Genomic DNA, 12,500 nt, shown 5'->3' on the forward strand with positions numbered 1-12,500 from the left:
TGCGACAAGCTGTCACGGGCGGAACCATGTTTGGGCTCGGTTTCCGGAAACAGAAACAGGCCTGCAGTTCTCAGTGGCGGATTTAGCAAATTGGGGGCCCAAAGCGAAGGTACGTATGGGCAATTGCAATTGGCATTGCACATGAGATTGACATTTAAAACATTCTACAAACAAACATTTTTATAGGTTTGTAGGCTTATTAGTTTATATATTTTATAATGAAATAATTTCACAGTTAATCTACAAATGAATGTAGAGACAACATAAAGACAGTATATTTTAAATACTTGTTTAATGGCATCTTTTTATGAATGAAGGTCAGTATCACTGATACTACAGCTATTGATGTCTGGATAAAACTGATTTTTCCCCTAATTTTAAACATTAATTATAGCCATCCATCCAACATTACAGTGTAATTGAAAGCCAAAAAATGTACATTTTGTTAGGCTTCAAAAAATATTTAACAACTTTTAATTTACGTGAACTTAAAACAATCATCAGATAAACCCATAATAAATGTCATATTTACTTTTGCCCTTTCAGTATAACAGTATAGCTACACGTTATCCTCAACTAGCGTCACTTCACAGCTGCTGCTGTAGCGGCATGTGTCCCCAACAGTAGGCGTAAAAAGTTTGTCATTTTTGGCAGTGTTGCCAAATACATATCGGCGTCTTTTGTCTTTTTTTCTTTTATTTGAGCCGCTTGGGTAACTTTGTTTCATTTTCGCGTTTAGACTCGTCTTGCTTCGTTGTGTAACGTTACTTCTCAATCCTCCTGTCATGTTCATCTTTCGCGGTTTCGCGCCGCGCGCCGTTCGGACTAGTCCATTTTATCGCGAAAGTAGGGGGTGTTATGTGTAGGGACAGATAACCATGAACTGGACATTTTAACTACTACTTCAACATTTCAACGTATTTCTTAAGAATGTTAATAACATTTACTATGCATTTGAAGCGTTCATGATGATAAGGGGCTTTTTCTTTTCTTTTATATATATTTTTTTGAGGTTGGTTGGGGGGCCCCCCTACTACGACCGCTGGTAGGGGGCCCCAAGCAGCCGCCTACCTATGCCTCTATGTTAAGACCGCCACTGGCAGTTCTGGTTATACAAGATGCTTGCTGTAAGACACACCTGATAATGTGTTCACACCTGATTATATATATATATATATATATATATATATATATATATATAGGTAAATTAGTCCAGTTTTTGACAGTCATTTTGATGACAATATGCATGCATATGTGGCCTAAAAAATATACATATAGCCTATATCTACTGTATATATGTATGTGTATATACAGTATATAAAGTCTATATATGTATAGATTATATAATAGGCCTATATATATATGCATGCATATTGTCATCAAAATGACTGTCAAAAACTGGACTAATTTACCTGAATCTAGTTTTCTTTACTCACTAGCTCAGTAAACGTCGTCAACTTGATAATATTTGAAATCCTATTTGAAAAAGTTGATTGAGAAATCACTCTTGAATAAAACAAATAAATCCAATGACTTTTGCATGTTTCTCTACAAGCTGTTTGGATTTATTTCACCTTATTAAAGTGCATGGATTGATAAAGCTTGCATATAATCTTAGCTCAGGTGATTTTTAATGAATGAAAATTAATAGGTTAATTTAAAAATATATATATCTTATTTTTATTACATATACAGAAAGTCTTCATAGGTGTACTGCCAAAAAAAAAAAAAAAAGTTATTGGTCAGTCTCATTATCATTCTTCCCACTAAACACCTTACAAAACGACTCCCTTTGTTTCTTATTTCACAGCAGTGTTGCATTCATATTAGCATGAAACGGGCATAAACTCCGGCACCTGAGTCTCTCGATCTAATAAACGAAATCTCCACGGGTGCTGAAGGCTGTTATCAAAGCGCGCCAAAGCAACTTTATGACTCATATTTGAAAACATGGTCACAGATGCAGCTGCAGTCCAAATATGCGCCACGGCTCATTAGATGCTCTGGAGAAATGAAGCATTGCATAACACACGATCAAATGAGGCGCAACTCAGCAGAGATGTTTAATCTCAGGCACGCTTTTACCGTAAATGATCTCACATCGTGTGCATACATGCAGTGTTTATGTAACGTCAACTCCTATGGCGATATGAACGTGCACAAACATACTAAAGCACATCTTTGAGTGTTTGTTCGATTTAACATGGCATTTAGATGCATCCGATCCTGCAATGCATTGCACACGGGAAGGCTGTATGCATGTGTGTGTGTGCAGAACTATCGCTGTCCGCGGTGCTAAACTGATGCATAAACCGCAAAATGACCCCAGATGATCGCTGTCCGCGGTGCTGCACGGATGCGTTAACCGCAAAACGAATGCGGAATGGTTGTCTGGAATCAGCTTCCCTTTACAAAGCATCAGCCCGCGTCATTAGCGAAAGGGAAGATGGTAGGGATGGCTCAAGGGAAGTTGATGCAGATCAACAGTTAGGAGAAACCCCATTGGGACGGACTGGTGTAGATCCAAAACAAAACATACATTTTTCCTGTAACAAATCACTCTGAATGCATGCAACTGAGCCTCGTGTCGTTAAAGGTCTGTTACGTCCGCATTGCTCGGTGTTCTCATTGTTTTACTGTTTCTATAATCGCTCATCTCATCGTTTGAACCCATCAGATCGTCTGTCGAGAGTCACCGGGGGTTCTTTCCGTCTGACACTGTTCCATTGCGAACATAATGGCCGCCTGTCATTCACAAACGCGCCTCATTTTTTCCGCAATGGTCTTCAGGAAAGTGTCTCCGCTACGTCACGCCCCTGTGCCCATTTTCGGAGGGGAACCCCGTCACATCCTCTGGCCATATTTGGGCAAGAGCCGTCTAAAGTCTGTCCACGGCGGGGAATCCTCCTGCTGACGTAGATGAGCGGTGGGCGGGGCCTCGGGCGAGCCGAACAGTATAAAAGGGCGATGAGGAATTCCGGTAAAACGAATCGACGGAGACCAGAACCTGAAGGAAGCCAAACGAGCTCTTACCGCAACAAGAAAAAGGGAATCCCAAAGCATTATCTTGAAGGATTGCCTTATTATTCCCACGACATTTCTTGTGGATTTTTTTTGCTTCGTATTCAAATCGACATTATGCTGAACACGGTGGACTTCAGCGCTCTGGATCTGCTTTGCGCTCAAACGTTTTCTCTGGAGGGACAATCTTCCCCTCAGAATCAACCTGATGCTGGTGAGTACACAAGATGTGCATCGTTTTTACACAGCCTGACTTAATGCAATGCAATGATGCACAATATTAGATGCAATGCACACAATATACCCGGAAACCCTCTTAAAAAATAAAGGTTCTTTATTGGCATCGATGGTTGAACCATTAATATCCATAGAATGTTTCCATTCCACAAAAGGTTCTTTATTGGCATCGATGGTTCCTTAAAGAACCTTCAACATCCATGGAATCTTTCCATTCCACAAAAGGTTCTTTTAAATGTTCTTTACACCAAGAACTGATCACTGAAAGGAAACCAAAATGGTTCTTCTATCTATGGTATCGCTGCAAAAACCTTTATTTTGAAGTGTACATATTGTAAAATGACATGCAATCCACAAAATTTAAGCGCACATTCTGAAATGTGAGAATCAATCATTAGACATCATGAGTTCGGATGTGCTGCTGATGCAGTGAGTCAACATTATGTAACGCATATCCCTCTGCTCTTTCTCTCGCAGCTCTCGGTCTGTTGAAGCCTAAAGCAGAGCCGCTGGACGCCGGTTTCCCCGATTGTTCCAGCGACGGGTTCCCTCCGTCTCCGCAGGTCTACACCGGCAGCTTCTACACGGAGACCGGCCCGTACAGCGCGGACGCGCTTCTCAACCTCCTCACGGAGATCGTCGGCATCTCCACAGCTCCCGATTACCTCCCGGGAATGTCTCGTGGGAGCACGCTCTCACGCCAGGAGTCGCTGTTTTCCACCGGGAGCTCGTTGGGATCACCGGAATCCCTCTGCAACGACTCGTCGGATGAGTTCGCGGACGCGAGTGCGCAACAGTTCACGATTAAGAGCGAGTTCGGGACGAGTTGCAACAGCGGGGATCTTTTCGATGGCTTCGTTACTTCTCACGAGCCTTCGGACCTGGATGACATCATTGACCTGCTCTCTCCACTGGGTCCCGAGACGGACTTGATTTTGGACACGTGGATCAAGCAAGAGCCCTTGGAACAAGCAAGCGCGCTTAACTTTACACCGAACTTCCAGATTCCCGCAACAGCAGCAACTTCCCATGAAAACAGCCTTTATAGGAGCATCGCGTTCCCGGGATTCGGCTGCGCAACGACCGCGCTCGCCGACGCGCTGGACTCGCTTCTCTCCACCAACACGCTCGCGCAAAGAAGCAAACCGCGCGCTAGGAAAGGCGCGCCCCGCGAGAAGCCGTTCTCCTGCCCGATTGAGAACTGCGAGCGTCGCTTTTCCCGCTCCGATGAGCTCAATCGCCACGTGCGCATTCACACCGGACACAAGCCCTTCCAGTGCCGCGTGTGCCTGCGTTGCTTCAGCCGCAGCGACCATCTCACCACTCACATGCGCACGCACACCGGAGAGAAGCCGTTCTCCTGCGACGTGTGCGGGCGACGCTTCGCGCGCAGCGACGAGAGGAAGCGGCACGGTCGCGTGCATTTCAAACAGCGCGAGAGGATGCAGCAGAAAACTGAGCTTCTCGCCGCGTGCGCGTTCGAGCTCCAGTGCGCGTGAGCGCCAGTTCCCTCTCAATCGGTTCTGCCCGTTCTGGAAAGTTTATGGCTCGAGCGCAACGCGGTTCAATGCTAGAGACGCTGAGCTGGAGGAGGACGCGTCTGAAGCGGGGCGAGCGTCACACGCGATGTGTTGATGATGATGATGATGCGTGAGCCTGGCATGCGGATGAATGAACGCTTATAAACACTCATTTACGCGTTTCAGCACTTCCGGTGGACAGCAACACAAACTCTCCGTTTAACGCACGCACGCGGTGGAAAGCTCGGAGGAGGCTGATGACTCGAACCTCGTGTTGTCGTTTATGAAGTCTGCATGTCTTGATGTAAACGTGCACTTGTTTTACCCTGCTGTGGCATGCAACACGTGATGTCCGGTTTAACATGTATTTTGATACATCACTTTATAAAGCACACGAGAAGAGCTCTATATATTTGTACGTTATTGATTGTAATTTTTGTATCGTTGATGATTTTCAAGAGAGTATAGAAAAAAATCTATCTTATAGGTTTTCATAAGTGATTGTATTCCACTTTCGACAGTAGAATGTGTTCGGTTGGTTCTTGGGAACCTGATGCGCTAACTATAGAGTATTTATTTAAAACTTCAACATCGTAGTTGAGTTGCAGTAGCACACTTAGATGTGCAGAATCACTTCCGGTTTCTTCTGGAATCGCTGTTGTCGTCTATTTGCCTTTGAAAAACTGTTCTCGTGCAATGAAACGCTGTTAAATGCCTTGTGGATATTTGAGGCTATGAATGTTTCAAATAAAACTTTATTTATTGACATTACTTGAATGGTTGTGTTTATGGTGATATCTTAACTGAACACACATCCACACACATCAGAAAACTAAAGTTTGGACAAACATGCTCATTATATATTAGTGCTAGCCTATTACACATTTTACAATACTCTGTAACATCTAAATTAATTGGTTTTAAAACAAAGTACATGAATTTATACCAACAAAATAACATTTAATGGGTTAAATCAAGAAAAAAATGCAGCACCTTTTACAGTTAAGAATAAATTCATCAAAACTATGAAATATTAAGCATGTCCAAACTTTTGGTGTATAAGCCCAACACAATATAACAAAATAGTATAAATAAACAAAACAATGAACTTTTAGTTTTTTACACAAGGTAAAAATACTATAAAATGAGTAAATATACATTAAGTATATATTTTTATATATATAACTTCATTATTGTATTTAGGATTCAAATAAATAATTGATAATAAAGTTGTCATTACAATGTTTGTTTTATATATATATATATATTGTACTTTTCCTATATTGTAGTGATCAATTAGATAACAGGGTTCAAAACAGACAATTAAATAAATACATTAATAGGTTTTTCATTTGACTGTAAAAAAATATTGAAGAATCGTTTTTATATTGTACTTTTCCTATATTTTAGCAATTAAACAATTCAATGGATTCCAATTTCATACAGGAAATAAAACAAAAAGAAAAACGAATGAAGGAAGGAATAAATAAAGTAAGCTCGACATTAATGTAAGGATATTGTAAAATTAAGTTGTTTTTATATTGCACATTTCCTATATTGTATATAGGATTCGTATTTCATACAGGCAATCAAATAAAAATAAAGAAGAATAAAATAAACGTTAAAAAATGGAATATAGATAAATAAAGTTTTTTAATATTATAAATAAACAATTTTTAAATTGTACTTTTCCTATATTTTAACGGTAACACTTTACAATAGGGTTCATTAGCTAACATTAGTTAACATTTAAACTAATAATGAACTGCACGTATACAGCATTTATTAATCTTTGTTGATGATTAATTTCAACATTTACTAATACTTTATTAAAATCTTGTTAACATCATGAACAAACAATGAACAGCTTTATTAAACAACGTTAACAAAGATGAACAGATACAGGAACAAATGTATTGCTCATGGTTAGTTAGTACATTAACTAATGTTAACTAATGGACCTTATTGTAAAGTGTTACCATTTTAGCAATTAAACAATTCACCTTATTGTTTTTATATTAAACGCATACTGTGAAATAACAGCGCATTATTCGCTCCAGATTCAGAGCTTCAGCACCACGAGTCATGTGGCCAGCGCCGCTCGCGCACAGGCGCGTGCCCGACGCTCGTGTGCACACAGATGCGTTTTTCCTACCTCTTTCACAGTCCTCCAGTAGTGACGTCAGAGGCTGCTCGTGCACGGACGGCCTCGGTGAGTTTTGCGGGTCTGTGGAAGACAGGAGTCCAGACAGAGTGAAAGCACGGACGCGTCGGAGGAGTCTCGGAACCGGAGGATACTGACGGGGTCGGTGAGCATGAACACTCACAGTGATGCTGACATGATTAATGCTGCACATTGCAATAACAGGCTGAGCTCGCGCTGCATGCTTATGGGTGATGCACGTGAAGTTATTGGGCTGGGTCGCGTGCAGGATACACACACATCAGACAGATGCCGATGCAAGACCAGCTGATGAAGATATGATGACCAAATTCATTCACTTTGTATTTCCTTACATTATAATCGCGATGATAGACAACATAAACGAACCTTAAATGAGAAATAAATTGGCTCTTTAGGCGGAAGAGTGTGATTTTCATGATTGATGTGCACATGCATATTTCTAGACTGTGTTTCATAATCACGGTGTTAATGGAGCAAGACTCGGACAGCTTTTGTCTTCATCATATTCATGCGGAAATAATGCGGAGCGCGCGCACAGGGTCATGCATGAATTCCGATACGTCACTTTGAATATTTCACACACACACACACGCGCGCGCGCACAATTCACTTCATGTGTGTGAATCTGAACCGGTTGAACTTATGTTGAAAATAGAATTTACATCGATATAACATCAATAATTCTTCATTAGTCAAACTTTTAAATGGTAGTGTTTATTGAAGAGATTATAGCATTCTGGGAATAAAGTGTTCCACACACACACCCACACACACTTACAGAGAGATGGAGAGACAATTACTACATACCTGATATTCTAGTAGACACATAATTAGATAAATGAATAAAGTAAAAGAACAAACATCAAAGAGAGGGTGATGCAAGACAATGAAATTTGCTGCAATATAGTGCGACACGATTTATTTAAACAATTGTGAGACATACCTTGAACAAATACATACCCTAAAACAACACAAGGGTACCAGTGGCCGTCCAGGGAATCTAAACATGATCAAAGGATAAAAAACACTTTATACTTACTGTGCATTTGTAACATGATGTAACATAAGGGTAACATTGTAGATGTATCATGAGTGTAACATTGTAGATGTATCATGAGTGTAACAAGTGTAGATGTATCATGAGTGTAACAAGTGTAGATGTAGCATGAGTGTAACAAGTGTAGATGTAGCATGAGTGTAACAAGTGTAGATGTAGCATGAGTGTAACAAGTGTAGATGTAGCATGAGTGTAACAAGTGTAGATGTAGCATGAGTGTAACGAGTGTAGATGTAGCATGAGTGTAACGAGTGTAGATGTAGCATGAGTGTAACGGGTGTAGATGTAGCATGAGTGTAACGAGTGTAGATGTAGCATGAGTGTAACAAGTGTAGATGTAGCATGAGTGTAACGAGTGTAGATGTAGCATGAGTGTAACAAGTGTAGATGTAGCATGAGTGTAACAAGTGTAGATGTAGCATGAGTGTAACGAGTGTAGATGTAGCATGAGTGTAACAAGTGTAGATGTAGCATGAGTGTAACGGGTGTAGATGTAGCATGAGTGTAACGAGTGTAGATGTAGCATGAGTGTAACGAGTGTAGATGTAGCATGAGTGTAACGAGTGTAGATGTAGCATGAGTGTAAAGAGTGTAGATGTAGCATGAGTGTAACGAGTGTAGATGTAGCATGAGTGTAACTAGTGTAGATGTAGCATGAGTGTAACGAGTGTAGATGTAGCATGAGTGTAACGAGTGTAGATGTAGCATGAGTGTAACGAGTGTAGATGTAGCATGAGTGTAACGAGTGTAGATGTAGCATGAGTGTAACAAGTGTAGATGTAGCATGAGTGTAACGGGTGTAGATGTAGCATGAGTGTAACAAGTGTAGATGTAGCATGAGTGTAACGAGTGTAGATGTAGCATGAGTGTAACTAGTGTAGATGTAGCATGAGTGTAACAAGTGTAGATGTAGCATGAGTGTAACAAGTGTAGATGTAGCATGAGTGTAACAAGTGTAGATGTAGCATGAGTGTAACAAGTGTAGATGTAGCATGAGTGTAACAAGTGTAGATGTAGCATGAGTGTAACGAGTGTAGATGTAGCATGAGTGTAACAAGTGTAGATGTAGCATGAGTGTAACGAGTGTAGATGTAGCATGAGTGTAACAAGTGTAGATGTAGCATGAGTGTAACAAGTGTAGATGTAGCATGAGTGTAACAAGTGTAGATGTAGCATGAGTGTAACTAGTGTAGATGTAGCATGAGTGTAACTAGTGTAGATGTAGCATGAGTGTAACGAGTGTAGATGTAGCATGAGTGTAACGAGTGTAGATGTAGCATGAGTGTAACAAGTGTAGATGTAGCATGAGTGTAACGGGTGTAGATGTAGCATGAGTGTAACAAGTGTAGATGTAGCATGAGTGTAACTAGTGTAGATGTAGCATGAGTGTAACAAGTGTAGATGTAGCATGAGTGTAACAAGTGTAGATGTAGCATGAGTGTAACTAGTGTAGATGTAGCATGAGTGTAACGAGTGTAGATGTAGCATGAGTGTAACGAGTGTAGATGTAGCATGAGTGTAACAAGTGTAGATGTAGCATGAGTGTAACGGGTGTAGATGTAGCATGAGTGTAACAAGTGTAGATGTAGCATGAGTGTAACGAGTGTAGATGTAGCATGAGTGTAACTAGTGTAGATGTAGCATGAGTGTAACAAGTGTAGATGTAGCATGAGTGTAACAAGTGTAGATGTAGCATGAGTGTAACAAGTGTAGATGTAGCATGAGTGTAACAAGTGTAGATGTAGCATGAGTGTAACAAGTGTAGATGTAGCATGAGTGTAACGAGTGTAGATGTAGCATGAGTGTAACAAGTGTAGATGTAGCATGAGTGTAACGAGTGTAGATGTAGCATGAGTGTAACAAGTGTAGATGTAGCATGAGTGTAACAAGTGTAGATGTAGCATGAGTGTAACAAGTGTAGATGTAGCATGAGTGTAACAAGTGTAGATGTAGCATGAGTGTAACAAGTGTAGATGTAGCATGAGTGTAACGAGTGTAGATGTAGCATGAGTGTAACGGGTGTAGATGTAGCATGAGTGTAACAAGTGTAGATGTAGCACGAGTGTAGATGTAACATGAGTGTAACAAGTGTAGATGTAGCACGAGTGTAGATGTAACATGAGTGTAACAAGTGTAGATGTAGCATGAGTGTAACGAGTGTAGATGTAGCATGAGTGTAACGGGTGTAGATGTAGCATGAGTGTAACAAGTGTAGATGTAGCATGAGTGTAACGAGTGTAGATGTAGCATGAGTGTAACGGGTGTAGATGTAGCATGAGTGTAACAAGTGTAGATGTAGCACGAGTGTAGATGTAACATGAGTGTAACAAGTGTAGATGTAGCACGAGTGTAGATGTAACATGAGTGTAACAAGTGTAGATGTAGCATGAGTGTAACGAGTGTAGATGTAACATGAGTGTAACATGTGTAACATGGGATGGATGTGCCTAGAGGTTTTTGTAAAGTGCTTTAAATTCAGACACAACATTGTTTTGTGACAGCAGTGTTCACCATGAATTTATATTGCATGCAAGAGCAGCTGTGGCATTTTGTTCCATGGGATTGCGGGTAAACAATGACGGAATGATCAACTGAAAGCACAGAGATTCAATATTAGTAGATAAGGTTCGCACTTAGATAAAGGACGAACACGTTCATGAGAAACAATACCAAAAGACAGAATGAACCCTGGCTTGATGCATTAAAATACACAGGACACAGAAATAACACACTTTATCTTTACATTCATATTTGTAACAAACAGATACATACTGACAATTTAGAAGCACTTTAAACTGCAACAAATTGTGTTACCACAAGTGTATTTGTAATTGATTGGATGATACTAAAGTTAGATGTTTCGTTTCTGTGTCCCTTTTTTCCTTTGCAGGTGCAATAAGCCTGCATGAGACTTTTTGGACTAAGCCTTTTTGGAGACCCTACTAAAAGAATTCTGAAACAAACATTGCTGAACACGATTCTAAAATGCAACTGAAATGCTATTGACCTTACTGAAGCACTACTGAAGTTAATGCTACTCCAACGATTAGGAAACGCTAATGAAAAAGTTTGGAAATGCAACTGAAACAACTAACATCTTGAAACGCTAATGAAATAATACTGAAACAAACGTCCTGAAATGCTAATGAAACGCTAATGAAACGCTAATGAAATAATACTGAAACAAACGTCCTGAAATGCTAATGAAACGCTAATGAAACGAACATCCTGAAACGATTCTGAAACATTACTGAAACATCCTGAAACACTACTGTAACATTACTGAAGCAAACATCCTGAAACGCTATTGTAACATTACTGAAGCAAACATCCTGAAACGCTATTGTAACATTACTGAAGCAAACATCCTGAAACGCTATTGTAACATTACTGAAGCAAACATCCTGAAACGCTATTGTAACATTACTGAAGCAAACATCCTGAAACGCTATTGTAACATTACTGAAGCAAACATCCTGAAACGCTACTGAAACTACAGAAATGCTCTCTGAATGAACTCAGCATGAGACTCTGGAGTTGCTCTTCGAGCGCGTGAGCACATCGTCGCGGGATGTCGACCAGCACTGAGCTGCCGTTGTGCTGCCCGACCTGTGGAGAGGCGTGTGGGTTTGGAGAGCGCCTGTCCAGCATCCACTCCTGCCAGAAACTCTGTCTGAACACAAGACGAAGCTCTGAGGGGGGGCTGATGTCCCTGCACGCCCAGCGAGAGAGAGATATGCCTCATCCACTGCGCCTGGAGCTCCTGGACACCCTGAGTTTGGCGACCCGAAAGATCCTGATCCAGAGGGACTCGCCGCCCTCAGTGCTCGCGGTCTCCGTGACCTCCAGGGAGGCAGACGCTGGTCACGCCGTGGCCCAGATGGGGGTCCCGTGGCTGGGCAGGCTCGCGCTGGAGGCCCGGCTTCAGCAACTGGCCCTGGAGGTGCAGGAGCGAGTGACGCTCAAACTGGAGGCTCTGCAGGACGAGGTGAAGAGGAGGAGCGTGGAGGTGAGGAGAGCCAGGAGAGAGAGCGAGCTGATGCACAGAGAGAAGCGAGAGGCCGAGGAGAAAGCGGCCCAACTGGAGCGTCAGGTGGATATATCCGTCGAGATGCTGGCCAGACTCAGATACGAGCTGAGAGAGAGAGACGAGCAACTCCGACGCAAACAACAGTGAGTGTTTAGATTAGAGATGCTATATGTGACCCTGGACCACAAAACCAGTCGCAAGGATCATTTTTTTTGAAATTGAGATGTATACATCATCTGAAAGCTGAATAAATAATCTTCCCATTGATGTATGGTTTGTTAGGATAGGACAATATTTGGCTGAGTACAAATATTGAAAATCTGGAATCTGAGGGTGCAAAAAAATCTAAACATTGAGAAAATCCCCTTTAAAGTTGTGCATTTATGTTGGCGATTGTGCAGCATTCACTCACAAAAATATATATTTTTTTATATTTACAGTAGGAAATTT

At 41.2% G+C, this 12,500-nt stretch overlaps 2 protein-coding genes across 2 annotated transcripts in view; both read left to right on the forward strand.

The window, feature by feature from the left end:
* The first annotated feature begins 2,972 nt into the window (after positions 1-2,972).
* On the forward strand, positions 2,973-4,925 carry egr4 (early growth response 4). The gene is made up of 2 exons (XM_056236605.1): positions 2,973-3,235; positions 3,736-4,925. The coding sequence occupies exons 1-2, from the start codon at positions 3,139-3,141 to the stop codon at positions 4,755-4,757; spliced, it is 1,119 nt and encodes a 372-aa protein (XP_056092580.1). The 5' UTR covers positions 2,973-3,138; the 3' UTR covers positions 4,758-4,925.
* A 6,601-nt stretch (positions 4,926-11,526) lies between these two features.
* The window catches only part of si:ch73-290k24.5 (F-box only protein 41), a 28,966-nt gene continuing 27,992 nt past the window's right edge, over positions 11,527-12,500 (forward strand). Inside the window, exon 1 of the mRNA XM_056236602.1 lies at positions 11,527-12,193. Within this exon, the coding sequence (XP_056092577.1) occupies positions 11,592-12,193 (602 nt within the window). The 5' untranslated portion in view covers positions 11,527-11,591. The remainder of the gene's footprint in view (positions 12,194-12,500) is intronic.

This window comes from Rhinichthys klamathensis, unplaced genomic scaffold, assembly GCF_029890125.1.
Source record: "Rhinichthys klamathensis goyatoka isolate OS25496 unplaced genomic scaffold, OSU_Roscu_1.1 h1tg000454l_1, whole genome shotgun sequence".
Taxonomy (NCBI): Eukaryota; Metazoa; Chordata; class Actinopteri; order Cypriniformes; family Leuciscidae; genus Rhinichthys; species Rhinichthys klamathensis.

Excerpts from the sequence above, each read along its gene's own strand:
- egr4 (XM_056236605.1), top strand. The coding sequence starts at position 3,139 with ATGCTGAACACGGTGGACTTCAGCGCTCTGGATCTGCTTTGCGCTCAA. Across the intron at positions 3,236-3,735 it reads TCAGAATCAACCTGATGCTG|CTCTCGGTCTGTTGAAGCCT; the intron begins GTGAGTACACAA and ends TTTCTCTCGCAG.